Genomic DNA, 22,762 nt, shown 5'->3' with positions numbered 1-22,762 from the left:
TGCCAAAAGGTTTCCAGAATAGAATGGATAAAGGCATAAATCAGGCCCTTTAGAGTATTAAGAGCCACATGCTGGTCCCAGGCCACAATGGAGGAAGGCTAGGGATGCGAGGGATAGAATATTCCCATGGCTTGAGATGGCTGGTTTCACATCCGGCATAAAAAAGCCTTGTGTTTTTCTGGTCTTGAGAAAGGTGGAAATGACAGTCAGAAATGCCCCTATCTTTTAGGACCTGGGTTTCAACAGCCTTGCTATTAAAGCAAGTAGCTGGGAAGCAGGATGGAACAGATGACATTTGGACTGGAGGTGTGGTCTGTTTGGAAGAGGCCAATGCTCATCCAACAGGAGTCTGTGTGTAAATCTGTGTATCAAGTTCTCCTGGGCCAATCTGGGGGATGAGGACCACTTGACCTGTTCTTCCACTACATTTCGGAGTAGTCAAAATGAATCTTCACTGGAAGGAATGCATCACCATCTGAATGTGGAACCAAAAAACAACCAGAGTATCCACCACAAGTGCCAGGGTATCCCTGTACCTGGCTACAGTTTCCCATTATTGTGAAGAGGACTTCTGGGTAGGTGTTGTGGGGTCCAAGGCGATGAAAGGGTGGACACACTTGACTTAACTTCCTTGATTACAAAGAAAACTTTATCAAGGGATTCTCCAAAGATAATTCACCATCAAAAGGCATGCATAAAAGATGCCGTTTTGCAAGCATGTGCAGCTGACCATGCCTTTAAAATAGGAGTATGTGAGCGCTATTGTAGAATGACAGCAGCTAGGAGACCTAAAGGTACTATAAAAACCCTTAAAAATTGGATAATATACAGAAAATAGTTTAGCACTTTAATATGAATGTGTGAAAGATGATGAGTCAAACAATATTATAATATAAGTACAAGGTGAGGTGCAAACAATGGTATGTTACCACAGGTAAGTGGTTAAAGGATAAGTCAATAAGAGTAAATTCAAAATGTAGACTAGTAAGTCCTATCGGATCTTAATTCGAGGAGAACAGTTCTTTATAATCGGTGGTATGATGAAAAGATAATAGATAAGTGAATTGCGCACTCACCAGAAATGCGCAATTAAAAATGCATTTGAGATCATAATCATCTCATCAGGTCAGCCAGGACAATCACTTCCAGGTATGGTCAGGTTCCCGCGCCTGTGCCTTTAAGGACCCCTCCAATGGTATCTTGGTCTCAGGACACTTCTAAACTGGCTTCTGCGAATGGTGAGACTCGCAGAAAGCCCAAGAATAATGCCACATAGCGTGATACTGCATTCAATAGGGTAATTTATTTCAACAAAGGTGCACAACATACAAGGAAAGAATAAACCAAAAACTGACCATGTGTGTAAAGATGGCCACCAACGACGGCAGGATGCTGTAGCCTCTAACCCTATATCATAATCCACATTCAGCCCCTTAGGATGTAAAGAGTCAAGTTCAAAAATCCATTTGGATTCAAGTTGCGAAACAGCACGTTTATTTATTCCCCTCCAATATGTTTTTTAGAATCCCAATGCCAATGAAAGTGAGCAAAGTAGGGTCTCTGTTATGACAAGTCCTGTAGTGTAAGAACAGGGAATGTTCTTTGAACCCTTTTTTGATGTTGTTAACATGCTCCCTTAATCTGTCTCTAAGTCTTCTCGTAGTGCAACCAACATATAGAAACTTACAGGGTCATTGCAATAAGTAGACTACGTGTTTGCTATTACACGTAATAAAGTCATCAATCTTATATGTGTTTCCTTTTGTAGTGGAATTGAAACAGTCTACTCTTTCGGTATATTTACTACATCTGCAGATAACGCACTTACGACAAGGGAAAAAAACTTTCATTTCTGAAAAGAATGTGGTGTTTGTAGGGGGATTAATTATATTCGGGGCTATTCGGTTTCTTAAGGGCATGGCTTTTCTAAAACTAATCTCTGGTTTTTCAGGTAAAATGCAGTTTTAAAATAGGGTCTGATTTTAAAATTTTCCAATTAGCGTTGATGATCTTGGTGATGGCTCTATATTGAATGGAAAAATTGGTGACGAACTGGCAACTTTTTTGTCGTTTTTGTTTCACAGTATCATTAACAATCTCTTCCCTGTTGGTGTTACCAATTTCATCCAGTATTTGATTTAACATCAGTTCATTATATCCTTTTTCAATGAACTTATCCCTTATAAAATGGAAGCTTGGGCATAGTAAGTATCAATATTGGTACAATTTCTCCTAATTTGTGTAAATTGTCCTTTGGGAATATTTTGTAACGAGACTGGGTGATGGCAAATATCCAGCAGTATGTAACTGTTACGATCAGTTTGTTTAAAAAAAAGATAGTCACTTTTCTACCGTCATGATTAAGTAAAGTTAGATCCAGGAAATTAATACTGTGATTATTGTAGTTGTAGGTAAGTTTATTATTGTTAACCATTAGCCGCCCAGCCAATGGCCGTTTGGCGGCTTCAAAAGTGCTTCGGCAGTTTGCGCTAATGCACCTCGGACACGGTCGATGACAGATCTGAGTACCGGCCCCCGTTGCTGGTACCATGTGACCTGCTGTGACCAATCACAGCAGGTCACATGACAGTTGTATACAATGGATGGCTTCATTCATGCCATCCATTGTATACTAGTGCCTAGCTGTGAATGGTCACAGGTAATCACATGCACATGTCATTTTATTAGCTGTGACCAAATCACAGCTAAGCACAAAAAAAACAACAAAAAAAAAAACAAAAACCTGAATGAATCGATTTCATTCAGGTAAATGCTTGCTTATAGCAAAGTAATTCTTTGCTATAAGCAAATTGTGTAAAAAAAAAAAAAATACTGATCACTTCCCCAAAGTAGTACAATGTTACTATGGTAACATTGTACTACTTTGGTCATAGTAAAATATGAAAAAAAAATCTTAAAGAAAAATAAAAAAAATGTAATAAAAAATAAAAAAAAATAAAAAAATATATTTATTTTTTTTCATACTGTCACCAGTCACCAGTCAGTGTCCCTGTTCACTGCCATGCCAGTTATATGAGGACGCTGTACTGCACTGGTGACAGTATGTAAAAAAAAATAATTTTTTTTTAATTTTTTAATTTTCCGAAAAATTATGACAAAAAAATACAACTTCAAAAAACTCGCCATGCCTCTTATGAAGTACGTCGGACTGTCTACTGTGCAAAAAGGGGTCATTTGGGGGATATCTGTACCATTCTGACATTCTTGGACCTCAAGAAATTAGATTGGCTGTCAGTACTTCAGGACTGATCAATATTCAGATATATACCATAGTTTGTGAACTCTAGAACTTTCCTACAAACTAAATAATACATCCAAATTTGGGTTATTTTCACCAAAGACATGTAGCAGAATACATCTCGGCCTAAATTTATGAAGAACAATTATTTATTTGTAAACTTTTATAACAGAAACAAAGAAAAACGTGTTTTTTTTTCAAAATTTTTGGTCTTTTTTTTGTTAATTTAGCAAAAAATAAAAACCCAAGCGGTGATTAAATACCACCAAAAGAAAGCTCTAGTTGTGTGAAGAAAATGATAAAATTTTAGTTTGGGTACAATGTTGTATGACCGCGCAATTGTCATTCAAAGTGTGAGAGCGCTGAAACGTGAAAAATGGCCTGGGCAGGAAGGGGGTAAAATTGCATGGTATTGAAATGGTTAAAAGATAGGGCCATTAAGAGTTATTGTTCAAAGTGCTTAAAAAATTTAATAGAGTTTGTTAGTCACCATTCCATATTAGGAGGACATCATCTATGTATCTTTTATAGAAAGAGTTCAGGCCACTCTCTCGCATAGATGATGTCCTCCTCCCACCTGGCCATAAAAAGATTGGCCAGGCTGGGGGCAAATTTGGCCCCCATGGCAACGCCATTTGTCTGCAAATAAAACTTCTGGTCAAACCAGAAATAGTTCTTAGTCATTGTGAAATCCAATAAAATTAGTATAAAATCTTTGTAAACTGGGCATCCCATTAAAATCATCTAAATAAAACTTCACAGCCTCCATACTGTCAGAGTGGTTAATGTTGGTATACAATGAGGTTACATCCGCTGTAACTAAAAATGTATCTGGATTCAAGGTCACTTGTTTAATTTCTTGGAGCACTTGTTTTGTATCTCTCAAGTAAGCGGGAATTCTAGTTACTAGCGGTTGTAAAAAGTGATCAATGTATTCACCCGCTCTTGAGCAGAGCGATCCAATGCCGCTTATAATAGGTCTCCCGGGAGAGTTTAAGGGATCTTTATGTATTTTAGGTAATATATACATTATCGGAAGTTTTGGGGCTGTAGGGCAAAGAAAGAGTTTCTCTTTTTTGGTGATAATTTTATCATCATAGGCCTTTTGGATGATTACTTTCAGTTGTTTCTTGAATTGGCCCATAGGTTTTCTTTGTAAAGGAAGGTATGTGTTTTCATCATTCAGGATGTTATAAACCTCTTTCATATAGTCCGTTTTTCTCAGGACTACTACCCCTCCCCCCTTATCCGCTGAACAGACAACAAGATCCTTCCTCTCTGCTAGGGAATCAATAGCCTTTTGGGATGGATCATGGTGTTTAACAGATTTCATTTTTATCACCTCGAGATCTTTAAAAACCATATCTCTAAAGGCATTGATGTAAGCATTTGACTGTGAAGGTGGATTAAATAGAGAAGCGTTACGGAGGTTCGAATTAATATTTCCGTTTTCTTCTGCATTACGTACAATGGGATTGCTAAAAAAATATTTCTTAAGTGATTGTCGTCTAATAAATTTTCTAACATCTATGTAGGTCTGGAATTTATTAAAAGCCATCCTAGGGGCAAAGTTAAGTCCTTTATTTAACAAGTCTAACTCTTGTGTAAACTCTACATTACTCAAATTAAAAATCCCTGTCTTTTTCAAATCTTCCTTTTTTTCAAATCAAACACTGGATGAAATTGGTAACACCAACAGGGAAGAGATTGTTAATGATACTGTGAAACAAAAACAGTGTGTTGCCAGTTCGTCAACAATTTTTCCATTCAATATAGAGCCATCACCAAGATCATCAACACTAATTGGAAAATTTTAAAATCAGACCCTATTTTAAAACTGCATTTTACCTGAAAAACCAGAGACTAGTTTTAGAAAAGCCATGCCCTTAAAAAACCGAATAGCCCCAAATATAATTAATCCCCCTACAAACACCACATTCTTTTTAGAAATGAAAGGTTTTTTCCCTTGTCGTAAGTGCGTTATCTGCAGATGTAGTAAATATACCAAAAGAGTAGACTGTTTCAATTCCACTACAAAAGGAAACACATATAAGATTGATGACTTTATTACGTGTAATAGCAAACACGTAGTCTACTTATTGCAATGACCCTGTGAGTTGCTATACATTCGTCGCACTACGAGAAGACTTAGAGACAGATTAAGGGAGCATGTTAACAACATCAAAAAAGGGTTCAAAGAACATTCCCTGTCCTTACACTACAGGACTTGTCATAACAGAGACCCTACTTTGCTCACTTTCATGGATAGGGGGATTTAACTCCCTCTGCCTTCGCTGATTGGTAGACCGGCCATCCCTGATTGGTCGGGTTTTGTGCCGGAACGCGCGCAACTGTTTGAAGCGGAGGATTTGTGCGGAGATCTCCCGCCGCTCCGAGCATTCTGAAGTTTCCCGCCCTGAATGACCCGACTAACCGTCCCCATGAACTGCCTGAACGTGGCAGATGTCATGCCCGGATCACCCAACAAGGTCGGGGCAGATCCAGGTTAGTGCCTACCCCATCGTACAGTGGGAGCGGCTCTCATTGTGCCCCGCCCCAGATAAATTATTATGGGGGGCAGATACAGTCAGGTCCATAAATATTGGGACATCGACACAATTCTAACATTTTTGGCTCTATACACCACCACAATGGATTTGAAATGAAACGAACAAGATGTGCTCTAACTGTAGACTGTCAGCTTTAATTTGAGTGTATTTACATCCAAGTCAGGTGAACGGTGTAAGAATTACAACAGTTTGCATATGTGCCTCCCACTTGTTAAGGGACCAAAAGTAATGGGACAGAATAATCATAAATCAAACTTTCACTTTTTAATACTTGGTTGCAAATCCTTTGCAGTCAATTACAGCCTGAAGTCTGGAACGCATAGACAACACCAGACGCTGGGTTTCATCCCTGGTGATGCTCTGCCAGGCCTCTACTGCAACTGTCTTCAGTTCCTGATTGTTCTTGGGGCATTTTCCCTTCAGTTTTGTCTTCAGCAAGTGAAATGCATGTCAATCGGATTCAGGTCAGGTGATTGACTTGGCCAATGCACAACATTCCACTTCTTTCCCTTAAAAAACTCTTTGGTTGCTTTTGCAGTATGCTTTGGGTCATTGTCCATCTGCACTGTGAAGCGGCGTCCAATGAGTTCTGAAGCATTTGGCTGAATATGAGCGGATAATATTGCCCGAAACACTTCAGAATTCATCCTGCTGCTTTTGTCTGCAGTGAAGTACAAGAGAACCAGTTCCATTGGCAGCCATACATGCCCACGCCATGACACTACCACCACCATGCTTCACTGATGAGGTAGTATGCTTAGGATCATGAGCAGTTCCTTTCCTTCTCCATACTCTTCTCTTCCCATCACTCTGGTACAAGTTGATCTTGGTCTCATCTGTCCATAGGATGTTGTTCCAGAACTGTGAAGGCTTTTTTAGATGTCGTTTGGCAAACTCTAATCTGGCCTTCCTGTTTTTGAGGCTCACCAATGGTTTACATCTTGTGGTGAACCCTCTGTATTCACTCTGGTGAAGTCTTCTCTTGCTTGTTGACTTTGACACACATACACCTACCTCCTCTAGAGTGTTCTTGATCTGGCCAACTGTTGTGAAGGGTGTTTTCTTCACTAGGGAAAGAATTCTTTGGTCATCCACCACAGTTGTTTTCCGTGGTCTTCCGGGTCTTTCGGTGTTGCTGAGCTCACCGGTGCGTTCCTTCTTTTTAAGAATGTTCCAAACAGTTGTTTTGGCCACGCCTAATGTTTTTGCTATCCCTCTGATGGGTTTGTTTTGTTTTTTCAGCCTAATGATGGCTTGCTTCACTGATAGTGACAGCTCTTTGGATCTCATCTTGAGAGTTGACAGCAACAGATTCCAAATGCAAATAGCACACTTGAAATGAACTCTGGACCTTTTATCTGTTCATTGTAATTGGGATAATAAAGGAATAACACACACCTGGCCATGGAACAGCTGAGAAGCCAATTGTCCCATTACTTTTGGTCCCTTAACAAGTGGGAGGCACATATGCAAACTGTTGTAATTACTACACCGTTCACCTGATTTGGATGTAAATACCCTCAAATTAAAGCTGACAGTCTGCAGTTAAAGCACATCTTGTTCGTTTCCTTTCAAATCTATTGTGGTGGTGTATAGAGCCACAAATGTTAGAATTGTGTCGATGTCCCAATATTTACGGACCTGACTGTATGTAATTTATGGGGGTGATAAATTATTATAGAGGGGAGAAGGGCAGACAAACTATGATTTGGGGGGGCATTTTTATAGGGATGAGGGGCAGAATATTTGGGGGGGTAATCATCATTATTGGGGGCAGATTTATTTTTATTGAGGTGTTAGGTCATTATAGAGGGGAGTGGAGTAATCCTTATTGGGGGACAGATTTATTTTTATGGGGATGATAGGTCATTATAGAGGGGAGTGGGTAATCATCATCATTGGGGGCAGATGCATTTTTATGGGGGTGATAGGTCATTATAGAGGGGGTGGGGTAATCATTATTGGGGGCAGATGTATTTTTATGGGGGTGATAGGTCATTATAGAGGGGGGTGGGGTAATCATCATTATTGGGGGCAGATGTATTTTTATGGGGGTGATAAAAATATTTCCCAATATATAATTACATATTGTTTTTCTGATTAATCACTATGCTTTAATTATGTTCAATTTGTAACAATGAAAATACATCCTGCATATCAGATATTTACATTACGATTCATAATAGCAAAATTACAGTTAGCAACGAAAATAATTTTATGGTTGGGGGTCACCACAACATGAGGAACTGTATTAAAGGGTCGCGGCATTAGGAAGGTTGAGAACCACTGGGTTAGAGGCTACAGCATCCTGACGTCCTGCCGCCGCTGGCGGCCATCTTTACACACATGGTCAGTTTTTGGTTTATTCTTTCCTTGTATGTTTTGCACCTTTGTTGAAATAAATTACCCTATTGAATGCAGTATCACGCTATGTGGCATTATTCTTGGGCTTTCTGCGAGTCTCACCATTCACTGAAGCCAGTTTAGAAGTGTCCTGAGACCAAGATACCATTGGAGGGGTCCTTAAAGGTACAGGCGCGGGAACCTGACCATACCTGGAAGTGATTGTCCTGGCTGACCTGATGAGACGATTATGATCTCAAATGCGTTTTAATAGCGCACTTCTGGTGAGTGCGCAATTCACTTATCTCTTATCTTTTCATCATACCACCGATTATAAAAAACTGTACTCCTCGAATTAAGATCCGATAGGATTTACTAGTCTAAATTTTGAATTTACTCTTATTGACTTATCCTTTAACCACTTACCTGTGGTAACATACCATTGTTTGCACTTCACCTTGTACTTATATTATATTGTTTGACTCATCATCTTTCACACATTAATATTACAGCGCTGCACTATTTTCTGTATATTGACCATGCCTTTAACCACAAATTTCTGTGCATATGTTCTGAGAGTAGTGTCATCTTAGATAGTTGACAAAGTATATTCTCTAGGGTTTCAACATGAAACAGCAGTACTGAGGACATAAGCTGTAATTGTTCCAGTGGAAAAGAACCCTCAAAAGATTGGATTTGTGATTTCTAATCAGTTGTCACGGTCCAGTTAATGGCTGTTTGACATAGCTGCAATGGCCGGTTGTAAGGCAGGAACAGGGAGAGGCAAGTTTGCCTTAAAAAGGGTTTCTACGCATCTATCAGCAGAATCCTTAAAAGAGAAGCCATCTTCAACAGGAACAGTAGGATGTTTGCTGAGAACAGAAATGGCAGGATCCACTACCAGGAAAGACCATTTTTCATAAATTCCTTTTCTTGAGAGAGAATTTTGGAGGAAGAAATAATCTCTCAGGATTTGGCCAAACCCCATGTAAAGCAGATTAACATCAGTGTACAAATGAATTGTCTTTCTAGATTCAGCTGTTTTGTGCTCAAGTGAGTTCACAGACCGTATGTGGTGTGAAACTTTAGCTTGTGTCTCAAAACATGCATGAGTTGAAATATCCTCTGCAGGATCCTCTGCTACATCCGCATCATTCCTGGACCTGCCATGTTAAAAAAAAGTAGTAAAGAAAAATAAGGATTGGTGTAGAAACTTCTCCAGAGGTTTCTATGACACTAGCAAAAACACTGGAGTGTCACAGAATGGGTGGGGTGCACTGAGAGGAGTTCCCATCAAAGCTTTTGCTGGTGTCTAGTTAACTGAAGGTAACCACTTCCAATCTATGGTCTATGACTACAAGTCCTGTACTGTATAATTAACATAATAGCTTTTGCTTAAAGTGGTGCTAAACCCACAACAGTAAAATCAGTCTGTATATGCAGTAAAGCATGCTTGTTCACTGTGAAACCTAAGGGGTTAATCCTCTGCATTGTGTAAAAAGGCTGTTTGATCCTTTCTTCTCTGTTCCTCCCCTTTTTCAAGCGACCACCACTTATCTCCAGACTGAACTGTAGGCATGCGCATGCTCAGTTTGGTGTATTTTGCTAGAGAGGTTTTTTTTTTTTTCTTGGGAGAAAGCATGTGATCAGCACAGGACCAATCAGCACTGTCCAGACAGAGGTCAGGGGATTTCCATCCTCCTAGTGCAAAACTCCTCCTACAGGCTTTAGCTAGTGGGGGGATGGACACAGATAGAAGCCACAAGACTACTCTAACTGCTGATTAGAAAAGGTATTTAGCAGGTTATATTTACTAAAATAATTGTACTTCCATGTTCTGTGTACTACCAGATATAGTGAATGCAGGGTCCTGGGTTTAGCAACACTTTAAAAAGAAAGAAAAAAATCTTCACTGGAGGGCAGTTTCCCAATCAATAGGCAAGGTCTGCAAAATGCTGTATTCCCCTGGCTTTCAAAAGGGTATACAACATTTTGTAAAACTTGCATTTTGATTAGATTCGTTATATATTGGTTTAGAAGTGTAGGGAACTTTAAGAGAAACTGGCCTAGTTTAACAAACAGTTGGGGTTGGGTACTTCAGAGGATAGCTGAGAAATCTGATAACATTTCAACTGTGCACACAGGAAGCTGCAAGAATACTGGATTTCTACCACAATTAACAGCCTTTTTTTCTGTACTTGAAGAAAATATAACTGGCCTGAAAAGAAAACCAATGCAGTGGCCATAACTAAGGGCTGGTAAACTGCAATATATTACATTTTTGCTCTTGGGTTTTAACAAAGGTGTTTTCTAGTGTAGCCATTTCATGCTACAAAGCCTTACAGCTTCACTAATTTAATAGTATATAAATAAAAATACTATTGTATTTCCACATGGTAGAAGCTGAAATTCTCCTTCATCAATCATAAAAAAAGAGCAATATTATTTCTTTGCAATGTAATTTGGGTATAAAAACAATTAACTAAATGATTTCTGCAATCACAACATAAGAAGACAAAACCTAATGAATGTACCTGCTTTGTTGAACCAACTCTTTGACTTGTGCTATGATCCATTCCAAGTTAGAAGTGGCGTGCCAAGACTTCTTTGATTTATGATCACTCTGGAGTTCTTGAAAAATCTAATGAAGAAAAAGATTTAAAATTACTGATCAAAAACAAAATTATTTCATGTAAACATGGCTACTCACTCACATTGAAATATGTCAAATCTAAACACTACAGATAAGCAACTACACGCCCAGAGCCTCAGACATGTATTAGGAGAGGCAACTCTGAATACGAGATCTGTCATAATATAAATGTCATTATTATACAGGATTTATATAGCGTCAACAGTTTACACAGCGCTTACAATATTATTTCATATTGTACAGTAAAATTACAATACAGTTCGATACAGAAGGAATTGGAGGGCCCTGCTCATGAAGCTTACAATCTGAAGGGAGGGGGAGGTGGTAATAGCTGCAGGGGATGATCTCACAGAGGTGACTCAAGTACAGTTCTTAGGTGGAGACAGGGTAGGCTTCCCTGAATAAATGAGTTTTCAAGGATCGTCTAATGTCAGACAGGGTAGGAGGTAACCGGACATACTGGGATAGGGAGTTCCAGAAGATTGGAGAGGCTCTGGAGAAGTCCTGGAGGAAAGCGTGGGAGGAGGTAAGAAGGGAACTGGAGAGCAGGAGGATGGTTTGGGCGATATCTGCAGATGAGGTTGGTGATATAGCTGGTGGCGATATTGTGGATAGCCTTGTCTAATTTCTAAATACACACATAGCTGAACTGTAAAACCTGGTGCTCAAACTAAATCACTAAACCTAATCAAATTAATTTTTTCATGAAATAACTGTTGAAAACATTCATAAAAAAAGTTCTTGCTCAGTTTTTGTTTTACTCTTAAAGTGATATCAATATCCAAAACTTACTAGTAAGAAAATATTACATTTAAAAACAAAACTTAATGTATTGGGGAGAGGAAATAAATTTTTGGCAAATCTTAGTGTTAAGAGCTGGCCTATCCCTTCCAACTATTATACCTATTGGTCAATGAAAATTACAAGCTGACACCGCAAAGGCTGTCGAAACTTGTAGTTTTCCCATTCACAGAATACTGTGAATGAGTTGTTTTTTTTTTTTAATTATGACAGCTAACGGGTAGGAAAAGATCCCCCACTGGATCACAACAGGGATTGGGGGGGTGCGGGGACCAGTCCAATCATAACATGTTACACCCTGAATGTAACATGTTACAAAAAGTGAACTAATCCTTTAAGGATGCAAGCTCGTAGCATCCAGTGACGCTGACAGTGGGTGGAGCCCGATGGGTAAGTCTGCCCACTCCTTGCTATAGACAGCAGGCAGTGGGTGGATTCTGTAGCATACAAGTTGGCTATGAACTGCCCACTGCCTGCCTGTCTAACTCAGGGGAAGAAGACCTAGTGGGAAAATAGTCTCTCTCAATGCCCATTAGGTCCTGCCTATCCTGCTTCTAAAATTCCACAGCCAAGGCCCTCCTCCCCAGGTTGGGAGAGAATATAAGTTCTACCCAATATTTGTTGTCTTTTTTTGTGTGGGTTCTACCTCTACCTTTGTTCACGACTTGTACCGCTCTCTTCCTCTCCTTTTTTGTCCACTGGCCCTTACTACTTTCTTTGTGGACACAGTCAAAATCTGTTCTGCTAATCAAATACTGATGTTATTTAACTAGGCCAACAGTGCAGGATCACTTCTTGGTCAGAAGTTTGAGACCCCTTAGTAGCCATACATAGCCTTTTGCTCTCCATTACCATCCACTCATCTTTTATTTATATTGTTGAATTGTTAGCCTACTATTTGATAAATTTGTGCTTTTAAAATCCCTTCAAAAAAGGACATTTCCACTGTGTCTTTTAGGGATGACGGCACTTCTTGTATCATACCCCTTACTTTCTCTTTTGTCCTATCCTAGAACCTGTGTTTAAGGCAGTATCCACACAAAAAAATGTTTCCAAGACAAATCACGAGAAGCCCACATACTGATTCCCAAAATTGGTAAGGACCCAACTCAGTGTGCAAATTAACGCCTTATACCTTTTAAGGTAGAAGTGAAAATATTTCCAGATGGATCTTTAATAGACTATAGACATACAGTCAGGTCCATAAATATTGGGACATCGACACAATTCTAACATTTTTGGCTCTATACACCACCACAATGGATTTGAAATAAAACAAACAAGGTGTGCTTTAACTGCAGACTGTCAGTTTTAATTTGAGGGTATTTACATCCAAATCAGGTGAACGGTGTAGGAATTACAACAGTTTGCATATGTGCCTCCCACTTGTTAAGGGACCAAAAGTAATGGGACAATTGGCTTCACAGCTGTTCCATGGCCAGGTGTGCTATTCCCTCATTATCCCAATTACAATGAGCAGATAAAAGGTCCAGAGTTCATTTCAAGTGTACCATTTGCATTTGGAACCTGTTGCTGTCAACTCTCAAGATGAGATCCAAAGAGCTGTCACTATCAGTGAAGCAAGCCATCATTAGGCTGAAAAAACAAAACAAACCCATCAGAGAGATGGCAAAAACCTTAGGCGTGGCAAAAAACAACTGTTTGGAACATTCTTAAAAAGAAGGAATGCACCGGTGAGCTCAGCAACACCAAAAGACCCGGAAGACCACGGAAAACAACTGTGGTGGATGACCGAAGAATTCTTTCCCTGGTGAAGAAAACACCCTTCACAACAGTTGGCCAGATCAAGAACACTCTCCAGAAGGTAGGTGTATGTGTGTCAAAGTCAACAATCAAGAAAAGACTTCACCAGAGTTAATACAGAGTGTTCACCACAAGATGTAAACCATTGGTGAGCCTCAAAAACAGGAAGGCCAGATTAGAGTTTGCCAAACGACATCTAAAAAAGCCTTCACAGTTCTGGAACAACATCCTATGGACAGATGAGACCAAGATCAAATTGTACCAGAGTGATGGGAAGAGAAGAGTATGGAGAAGGAAAGGAACTGCTCATGATCCTAAGCATACCACCTCATCAGTGAAGCATGGTGGTGGTGGTGGTGGTGGTATCATGGCGTGGGCATGTATGGCTGCCAATGGAACTGGTTCTATTGTATTTGATGATGTGACTGCTCACAAAAGCAGCAGGATGAATTCTGAAGTGTTTCGGGCAAAATTATCTGCTCATATTCAGCCAAATGCTTCAGAACTCATTGGACGCCGCTTCACAGTGCAGATGGACAATGACCCAAAGCATACTACAAAGGCAACCAAAGAGTTTAAGGGAAAAAAAAGTGGAATGTTATGCAATGGCCAAGTCAATCACCTGACCTGAATCCGATTGAGCATGCATTTCACTTGCTGAAGACAAAACTGAAGGGAAAATGCCCCAAGAACAATCAGGAACTGAAGACAGTTGCAGTAGAGGCCTGGCAGAGCATCACCAGGGATGAAACCCAGCGTCTGGTGATGTCTATGCATTCCAGACTTCAGGCTGTAATTGACTGCAAAGGATTTGCAACCAAGTATTAAAAAGTGAAAGTTTGATTTATGATTATTCTGTCCCATTACTTTTGGTCCCTTAACAAGTGGGAGGCACATATGCAAACTGTTGTAATTCCTACACCGTTCACCTGATTTGGATGTAAATACCCTCAAATTAAAGCTGACAATCTGCAGTTAAAGCACATCTTGTTCATTTCATTTCAAATCCATTGTGGTGGTGTACAGAGCCAAAATATTAGAATTGTGTCAATGTCCCAATATTTTTGGACCTGACTGTATATCACCTCGTAAATACATCAATCACAGGTAAGCTTTGTGCTCCACAGAGAAGCCTGAGACAACACCATCAAAATGCCAACATTGATACATTATGTGTCAAAGTGGAATCACCCCTTGTGTTTACTATCCATTGATGCCGAAAAAACATTCCACCATTTGACTATCTTAAAAAAGACAAGATTTTTTTTTTTTTTGTTACCATAAAATCCCTTTCTCGGAGTTCACTGACTGACACAGTTTCTCTTCATTGTTTTTTTTTTTTCTTTATTATTTAATAATTTTCCATCGAATAAATTATACATTTCTCATACTTTAAAAAGAAAATGACATTGACACACTTCTAGTACCATTATCACTTTGCTTTAAATTATACTTATATTTCCTGCCCTCCCTAAACTCTCCCCTCCCCATTCCCCCTATCCCCCCCCTCCACACATTCCCCCCCCCCATTCCACTCAGCGGTTTATCTTCCTGGGACCCCACTTTCTCTAAAATAAAGAGATCGGTATTGTTCTACATTTAACGTTATGCCCCCATACATTCCACGTTTAATTTAGATTTTTAAGGTTTTTAAATTCTTCCCATCTATTCTATCTCCTATAATATCTCTCCATCCTATCTTCATACATATGACATAGTTTTTCCATCTTTCATATCTGATTCACTCGGTCGACCCAATCCTCTACCTCCGGCACCTCACTTCTCCTCCAAAACTTGGGTATCAAACCCTTTGCTGCATTCAGATAATACTATATACCAGATTCTATATATTTGTTAACTGACATCTCTGTACCATGAAATAGGCAAGTCTCTGGATCTAATATAATGTCAACTTCAGTAATTTTCCAGATCAGGTTCACTATTTTCTCCCAAAATTCCTATATTTTTGAACACTCCCACCATATATGATACATAGTGCCTCTAACTCCACATCCCCGCCAACACATTGGTGGATTCTCTTCATTTAACCTATGTGCCACACTTGGTGTAATATACCATCTTCCCAAACATTTATAGTTCATTTCTACTTCCCCGCATATTTATATTTTCATGAATCAATCTATACATTTTCTTCTGTTTTTCCTCATCTATTACACCCATGTCCCTTTCCCATTTTCCTATATAAGGTGGCCTAACATCCGTGTCTATTTCAGTGAGAATCCTATATATTTTAGCAATTCCGTGTTTCCCATCTCCCCGTTTTTCCAATAATCGTTCAAAAGGGTTCCAATCCTTTCTCATTCTCAAGGGTTTTGGGAGCTTCCCTACAAAGCGTTTTTAATTGATTGTACCGCCACTCATCCATTCTTGTGAAAACTTCTCCCTTTTTCTTTTCCAACTCCTTAAAAGAACCCATTTCCTCACCCACCATTACATCTCTTAACTGTGCATCCTCCTTCTTAATCCACATTCCTGTGATACCCTTTTTACCCGGCGGGAAAAACTCACTATCCCCTAGTGGCATTAACAGTGAATTAAATTCCCATCCCTTCTTTCTGTGCAACACATCCCAAACTCTTAAAACATTTAAAGTATATAAACTTGTGCTATCTTCTAATCCTCGATATTGTGTGGGCACCCATATGATCCTACTTAAATTAACTTTACTAAGTACATTTTCAATTTCAACCCAACTTTTGCCTTTTGGATTATGCGTCCAATCAAAAATTCTGGCCATTATTACTGAATTATAATATCTCTTAATATCTGGGACTTCCAGCCCACCCTTCTCTTTGTTTCTACATAGTATTTCATACCCTATTCTAGGTTTTTTATTCCTCCATATATATGTTATTTTTTTGACTGTTTTAAAATAGATTTCTGGGAGCTTAATTGGTATCATTTTAAATTTATATAAGATTTTAGGGACAATTACCATTTTTATCAGGTTTAAACAACCCATCCATGATGGGTTTCCTCCTTCTAATTTCCTTAGTTCCTCCTTAATCTCATTTAACAATGGAATATAACTTAACTTATATAAGTTTCTATTAGAGGCAGCTAATTTTATTCCCAAAGATTTTAATTCTTTTTCTCTCCAAACGAAGGGAAATTCCTCTTGTATCTTAATTTTCTCTCTATTTGGGATATTTATATTTAAAACCTCAGTTTTTGTTGGGTTAATTTTTAGATTTGACAACTCCCCATATTCTTTCAGTGTCCTCATTAAATTTGGCATTGTTATCCTGGGGTTCCCCACATAAAACAGCAGATCATCCACATAAGCTGCCACCTTATGCTCTGTGTCCCCTATCCATATTCCCCTTATGTCTATGTTATTCCTTATTGTAGACAGCAAAGACTCCAGTGACAAAACGTACAATAATGGAGACAGAGGGCATCCCTGTCTTGTTCCATTTAACATCCCAAAATACTCTGATAAATCTGCGTTAACCATGATTGCTGCGGAGGGCACACTATTCAACTTCCTTATCCACTCTCTCATTCTCACTCCCAACCCCAGTACTTCCAAAGTGTCCATCATATATCCCCAATCTACTCTATCAAATGCCTTCTCGGCATCGATCGAAAGCACCACCACTGGGGTTTTCTCTTTCCTACTTTTCTGTATAAGGAGCAATGATCTCAACCCACTGTGTCTACCCTCTCTCCATGGAACAAATCCCACCTGATCATATGTATCCATTCAGGAATTGAATCTTTCAACCTATTTGCTAGTACCTTTGCATACAATTTAGTGTCTGTGTTCAGTAAAGAAATCAGTCTATAGCTTGAGCATTGAGTGACATCCTTTCCTTCTTTATGAATAAGAACCACATGTGCCTGTAGGGATTCTCACTTCATTTCCATCTCTCCCCCAAGTACATTCATATATACCTTCAATTTCGGTACTAATAGTTCTTTATATTTTTTATAATACCTTATAGTGTATCCATCTGGCCCTGGACTTTTCCCAACCATGGTACTTTTTAATGCTACATGTATTTCTTCCTGGGTTATTTCTGATTCTAGGGAATTACTTTGCCCTTCACTTAAGTTCGTTAATCCTGCAGTTTTTAAATATGTCCGTCTGTTTCGATTTTCCCTATTCCATAGTTATTTAGAGAATTCTGGGGATTAATATTATATAGCTTACCGTAATATTGTTTAAACACCCTAGCAATATCTTTAGTTGAATGTACCAATTCTCCCTTGGGATCTCTTATTGTCTCTCCTAACCTTTTTTTTCCTGAGCCCTCATTACAGTACTTTCCAGGCCTATATCCTCATCTATACCTCTCACTTATCACTTTATTAAAGACTCTCCTCTTTTCTTCCTCCATCAAATTATTTAGTTCTTCTTTCTTATTTGTTACCCTCTGCCTTAAATCTTTTGTTATTCTACTCTTATGCATTTGTTCAAGCTCAGAGAGTTCCTTGAGAAGCCCATTGATTTTTTTTCTCTCCTTTCTCTTTTTTGCCCCTATTGCAATAAGGATTCCTCTGATATAAGCCTTGTGAGCCTCCCATACAGTTGCCATTGACACATCTCCTGTATCGTTTTCCTCAAAAAAAAAAAAAAAAAAAAAAAAAAAAAAAAAAAAAATCGCTCTATTTCATCCTTTATTTTCTGATCGGTCTCCTGATCCAAGAGGAGTGTCTCATTCAACCTCCATGCTATTCCTCCTTTCAACTCCTTTCCCCATATCAGTTTCATTGTAACCGGAGCATGATCTGATATTGACATTACTTCAATTTTTACTTTGACCAAGGACTCCAAGTCAATGTTCCAGCAATATTCAATCCAGTCTCGAATACCTCTCGTGTGCATGTGAAAAAAAAGTATAGTCTCTGTCCTTCATATGCTTAATTCTCCATATGCCCACCAATTGACATTCATATATCATCCTCTTCAATGCTCTCAGAGACCTACTCTCCTCCCTCTGCACAGGAGAAGTTGCATCCATCTGCAAATCCATACAAAAATTAAAATCTCCTGCTACAATCATACCACCTTTTTTGAAATCCATCAATTTCTTAAGGACATTTTTCAAAACTACTTCCGGTTTCTTATTTGGGCAATAAATGTTTGCTACTGTACATTCTATTTCTTGTAATTTACCCTTTCAAAACAACTGGAATCTCCCTTCAGGATCCGTCACTCTATCCTCCAACTCAAACCTTATATTCTTTGCGAACCCTATTGCCACCCCCTTTGCTCTTCTAACTGGGGAATCTGCATAGTACCACACTGGAGAAGATCTAGAATTTAATTTTACTTTTGTCTCTATCTCCAGATGTGTCTCCTGTAGGAAAACCACTGAGGATAATCTGTGCTGTAACTCTTTAAATAGCCTGAATCTCTTTCAGGGCAATTTACCCATTTACATTATAAGTTACAAACTATCTCTTCCATTCTTCTTTTGTCTCCTCTACTCTTCTTCTCCCCTTCTCTCTTTACTAGTGTGTCTCCCATCCTATCGCAGAGTGAAAACCTAACTACCTTTTCCCTATACCCCTCCCCCCCACCCTCTTCGCCCCAATCCACCCCCCCCACCCCCCCATTAGGCTTATAATTTTCCTATGAATCATTTGTAGGCCTACTCCTACCTTTGATTCAAGCCATGAGGTGAAGCTCCACCGATATACGGCTCACCCCCCCCAGTGACCCAGTGTTATCTACTTCAATAATATCCACATACTCTTGTAGTGGGGAGCTAGAAAGATGGAGGGGAAAAAAAAAAAAAAAAAAACTCCCCCCTCTATACCCTTCTCCCTCTCCCCACACACTTCACCACTCTCTATTTTTCCTTCTGATTAGCTGCCAGTCTTCTTTTTCCATAGCCCATGTCTCTCCCTCTTTTTCTTCCCATCCAGGTATCTCCATTCTCTGCAGTTCAAGTTTTTCACAAAAAAACTCTCATATCTTCAGGGAATTTCAATATTGCTGTAATTCCATTTTTTCATCTGATTAAACACGCCGGGAAGCCACATCTATATTGCACATTATGTTTTTTCATCTGATCTAATAATGGTTTCAAAGATCTCCTTCTCAACAGTGTTCCCACTGCTAAATCTGCAAAAAACTGGATTTTTTTTCTCCATACTTAATACTTGTTCTTCCTTTGATCTTTTTCCATATCTCATCTTTGTTCCCATAATTATAGAATTGTACAATTATATCTCTCAACTTTTCTTTTCCCCTTTCTTGTTGAAACTTTCCTATTCTATAAACACCATCCAAATTAAGAGTCTCTGAAACAGGTCTGTCCATTACAGTGTTTAACATTTTACATATTGTTTCCCTTAGAACTTCTCCTTGTGAAATCTCCGGTACTCCTCTTATCCTTAGATTACATCTCCTATCCCTGTTTTCTTGATCCTCCATCTTATAAAGCAGCTTTTTTTGTTCTGTCCTCATTTCTAATGTCCTTGCCTTGCCACCTCTTCACCCGACCGGGCCTCTGTTCCTCCTCCGGGACCACCCCTCTCATGGGTAGCTCTTCCTGTGAGTAAACCGACATCCTCTGCAGCTCACGTGGGCACCAGGGAAGGTAGGAAGGGTGGCTGTCGGAGAGTGCTCACATCGCACTCTCCCTCACCGCCATGCTCAGGCTCCTCCCCCTCTTTGCTCACAGTTTCTCTTCATTGTTGACCAAAGGGTTTATATCGTCACCTACAGGAGAAGGACACTAAGCAGGAAAAGGGCACAGACCCACTTATGGGCAGTCCTAGCTGGTATAACTCCTCTCTCTGCTAAAGGGAAGCTAGTTAGTCACAAAACCGTACAAGAAAAAAAAAAAAGACCAAAAGGAGGGGTGGGTGCTATGTCCGTCAATTAACTCATAGAAAGGGATTACGATGAATAGCAAAAAAAACAAAAAACAAACATTTTCTCGTCTCACGGTGGCAACTGAAAAAACAAACTCCTCAGAGAAAAGTATAAATCAAGGAGTGCATGGCCACGGGATGTTGAAACAGGACCGCAAAGGCAGATGTTACCCCTAATGGTACCAAAGGCAAACTTATACTTAACGCCGCACTGGAGAAGGCCAAGCAAATACAGAAGCCTGCCAAGTTTGATGAAAATTCTTCTGGGAGGTAGAACCTGGTTTTCAATAGCCAAACAACCAAAGCCAGCAACTGTAAAGAAGGGTGGAAGATTGGGCCTTGAGACAAAAGATCTTCCCTTAGCAACCAATGAGAAGCATCCACTAACAGCCGCACCAAGTCGGCGTACCAGGGTTGACAAAGCCAGATGAGGACCACCAGAAGGACCGAAATCCCTTCTATCCTGCGCAGCAAATGAGAGAGAAGTTCAAAGGGGGAGATGTAAAAATGAGACGATAAATGCTCCATAGTATCTGCCAGACAACCCCATGATCTTGCCAAAAACCGTGGCTCTTTCCACTGAAAACAAGACTAAAGGAGATCCATGTCCAGCATGCCCCTCTGTAGACAGAGCTGTTGAAACACTTCAGGATGTGGAGACTGTGCTCCTGACAACTCAGGTAACCTGCCCACGAAAAGATTCTGGAAGCCACCAGCACTGCTGCCGCAGTCCTTTTGTCACTCTGATAGTTGACATAGGCCACTGATGTGGTATTGTCCAATCAAAATCTCATTAGGAACCCACAAAGAATCTTAGTCCAATGCTCCAGAGATCGTCTAACCGTGTGAAGCTCCAGGACATATATTGGTAGACCTCCTCCAGCATCCAACGACATCATGTCTACCTTGGCCCTAGAACTACTTCCCAACAGGACAAGCTGGCATCTGTACTAGGTCCTCACTCCTGAAACACTAGGCAGACACTAAGCTTGCCTATAGCAGAGAGGGAGTTTATATCAGCTAGGACTGCCCATAGGTAGTGCTGTGTTCTAAGGTCCTACTCCTGTAGGTTGCACTATAAACCCTATAATCAAGGATGAAGAGAAGCTGTGTACGTCAATGAACGCAAGAGAAATAAATAATACTTAGGAGTACAGATTTCTTCTATAAGACCTTTATAGCCTGAACGTTTTCTCTCTTCTACAAGACTGCCTCATCAGGCCCGGGCAAAATTGTGTCATTCTTGGTTTGGTCGAGCTGCATACAAAACGGACATATTACCCAGTCTGCTTTACTTCTTTCAGGCAGTCCCTAAAATCTGCTGCCTGCACAGACATTTGTTGAGCAGAAGAATGCCAAAATTCTAAAGAGTGACAGACATCGTTTATGAATTTCATCTTACCCTTTGATTCACAGTTGTCATGGTGCTGCACATAATCAGCTATGACACCAGTCATTTGATGACTTGTCAGTTTGGTTGAGAGCTGACATAAGCACACATGTACTCAAACGGTCATCATTTAAGGCACAACTTGGAAACAGTTATATTGGCAGGTTAGTTTAATGGGTTAGTTCAACAATGCACGTAAAGGGCACCTGTAGATAAAAACAAGCTGTGTATCTCTGCCTGTCAGGAATGGACTCAGCACTGGTGGTGGGACTGCAGGTCTGGCCATCCCTTAAATACACCTTCTGCAATCAGCCCCAGGTTTGGCTGATTGCAGAAGTGAGCTTCTGGCTGCTGAGAGCACCCGCTGGTCAGCCCTGGTACTGCAGCCCACACGGCAGGCGAGTCCCACCACCAGTGCTGAGTCCATTCCTGACACTGCCATCAAACCTATTAGCAAGGGCATTATTTGGTCAAAGCAGCACAGTTTGCTTTTATCTGCAGATGTCCCTTACCTTCAAAGGCAATATTTTGATAAACATGAACTAACCTTTTAACAGCTTTCAGCCCACCCTATAGCAGAAATACTGCTACAGGGCGGCACGGGTGCGCAATATCACATATATATATATACAGTGAGGAACAGAAGTATTTGAACACCCTGCGATTTTGCAAGTTCTCCCACTTAGAAATCATGGAGGGGTCTGAAATTCACATTGTAGGTGCATTCCCACTCAGACAGAATTAAAAAAAAAATTCAGGAAATCACATTGTATGATTTTTAAAGAATTTATTTGTCTTGCACTGCTGAACATAAGTATTTGAACACCTGAGAAAATTCAGTGTTAATATTTGGTACAAAAGCCTTTGTTTGCAATTACAGAGGTCAAACGTTTCCTGTAGTTCTTGACCAGGTTTGCACACACTGCAACAGGGATTTTGGCCCACTTCTCCACACAGATCTCCTCTAGGTCTGTCAGGTTTCTGGGCTGTCGCTGAGCAACACGGAGTTTCAGCTCCCTCCAAAGATGTTCTATTGGATTTAGGTCTGGAGACTGGCTAGGCCACTCCAGAACCTTCATATGCTTCTTACGGAGCCACTCCTTGGTTAACCTGGCTGTGTGCTTCGGGTC

At 39.9% G+C, this 22,762-nt stretch overlaps 1 protein-coding gene across 1 annotated transcript in view; it reads right to left on the bottom strand.

Annotated features, from left to right (window-relative positions):
- The window catches only part of LAS1L (LAS1 like ribosome biogenesis factor), a 133,590-nt gene that overhangs the window by 39,337 nt on the left and 71,491 nt on the right, over positions 1 to 22,762 (bottom strand). The window contains exon 7 of the mRNA XM_089685177.1: positions 10,707 to 10,813. Within this exon, the coding sequence (XP_089541303.1) occupies positions 10,707 to 10,813 (107 nt within the window). The remainder of the gene's footprint in view (positions 1 to 10,706; positions 10,814 to 22,762) is intronic.

This window comes from Staurois parvus, unplaced genomic scaffold (genome assembly GCF_062004578.1).
Source record: "Staurois parvus isolate SC_StPar_1 unplaced genomic scaffold, SC_StPar_1.0 ptg000365l, whole genome shotgun sequence".
Lineage (NCBI taxonomy): Eukaryota > Metazoa > Chordata > Amphibia > Anura > Ranidae > Staurois > Staurois parvus.
This window is presented reverse-complemented; position numbering and strand designations above follow the sequence as displayed.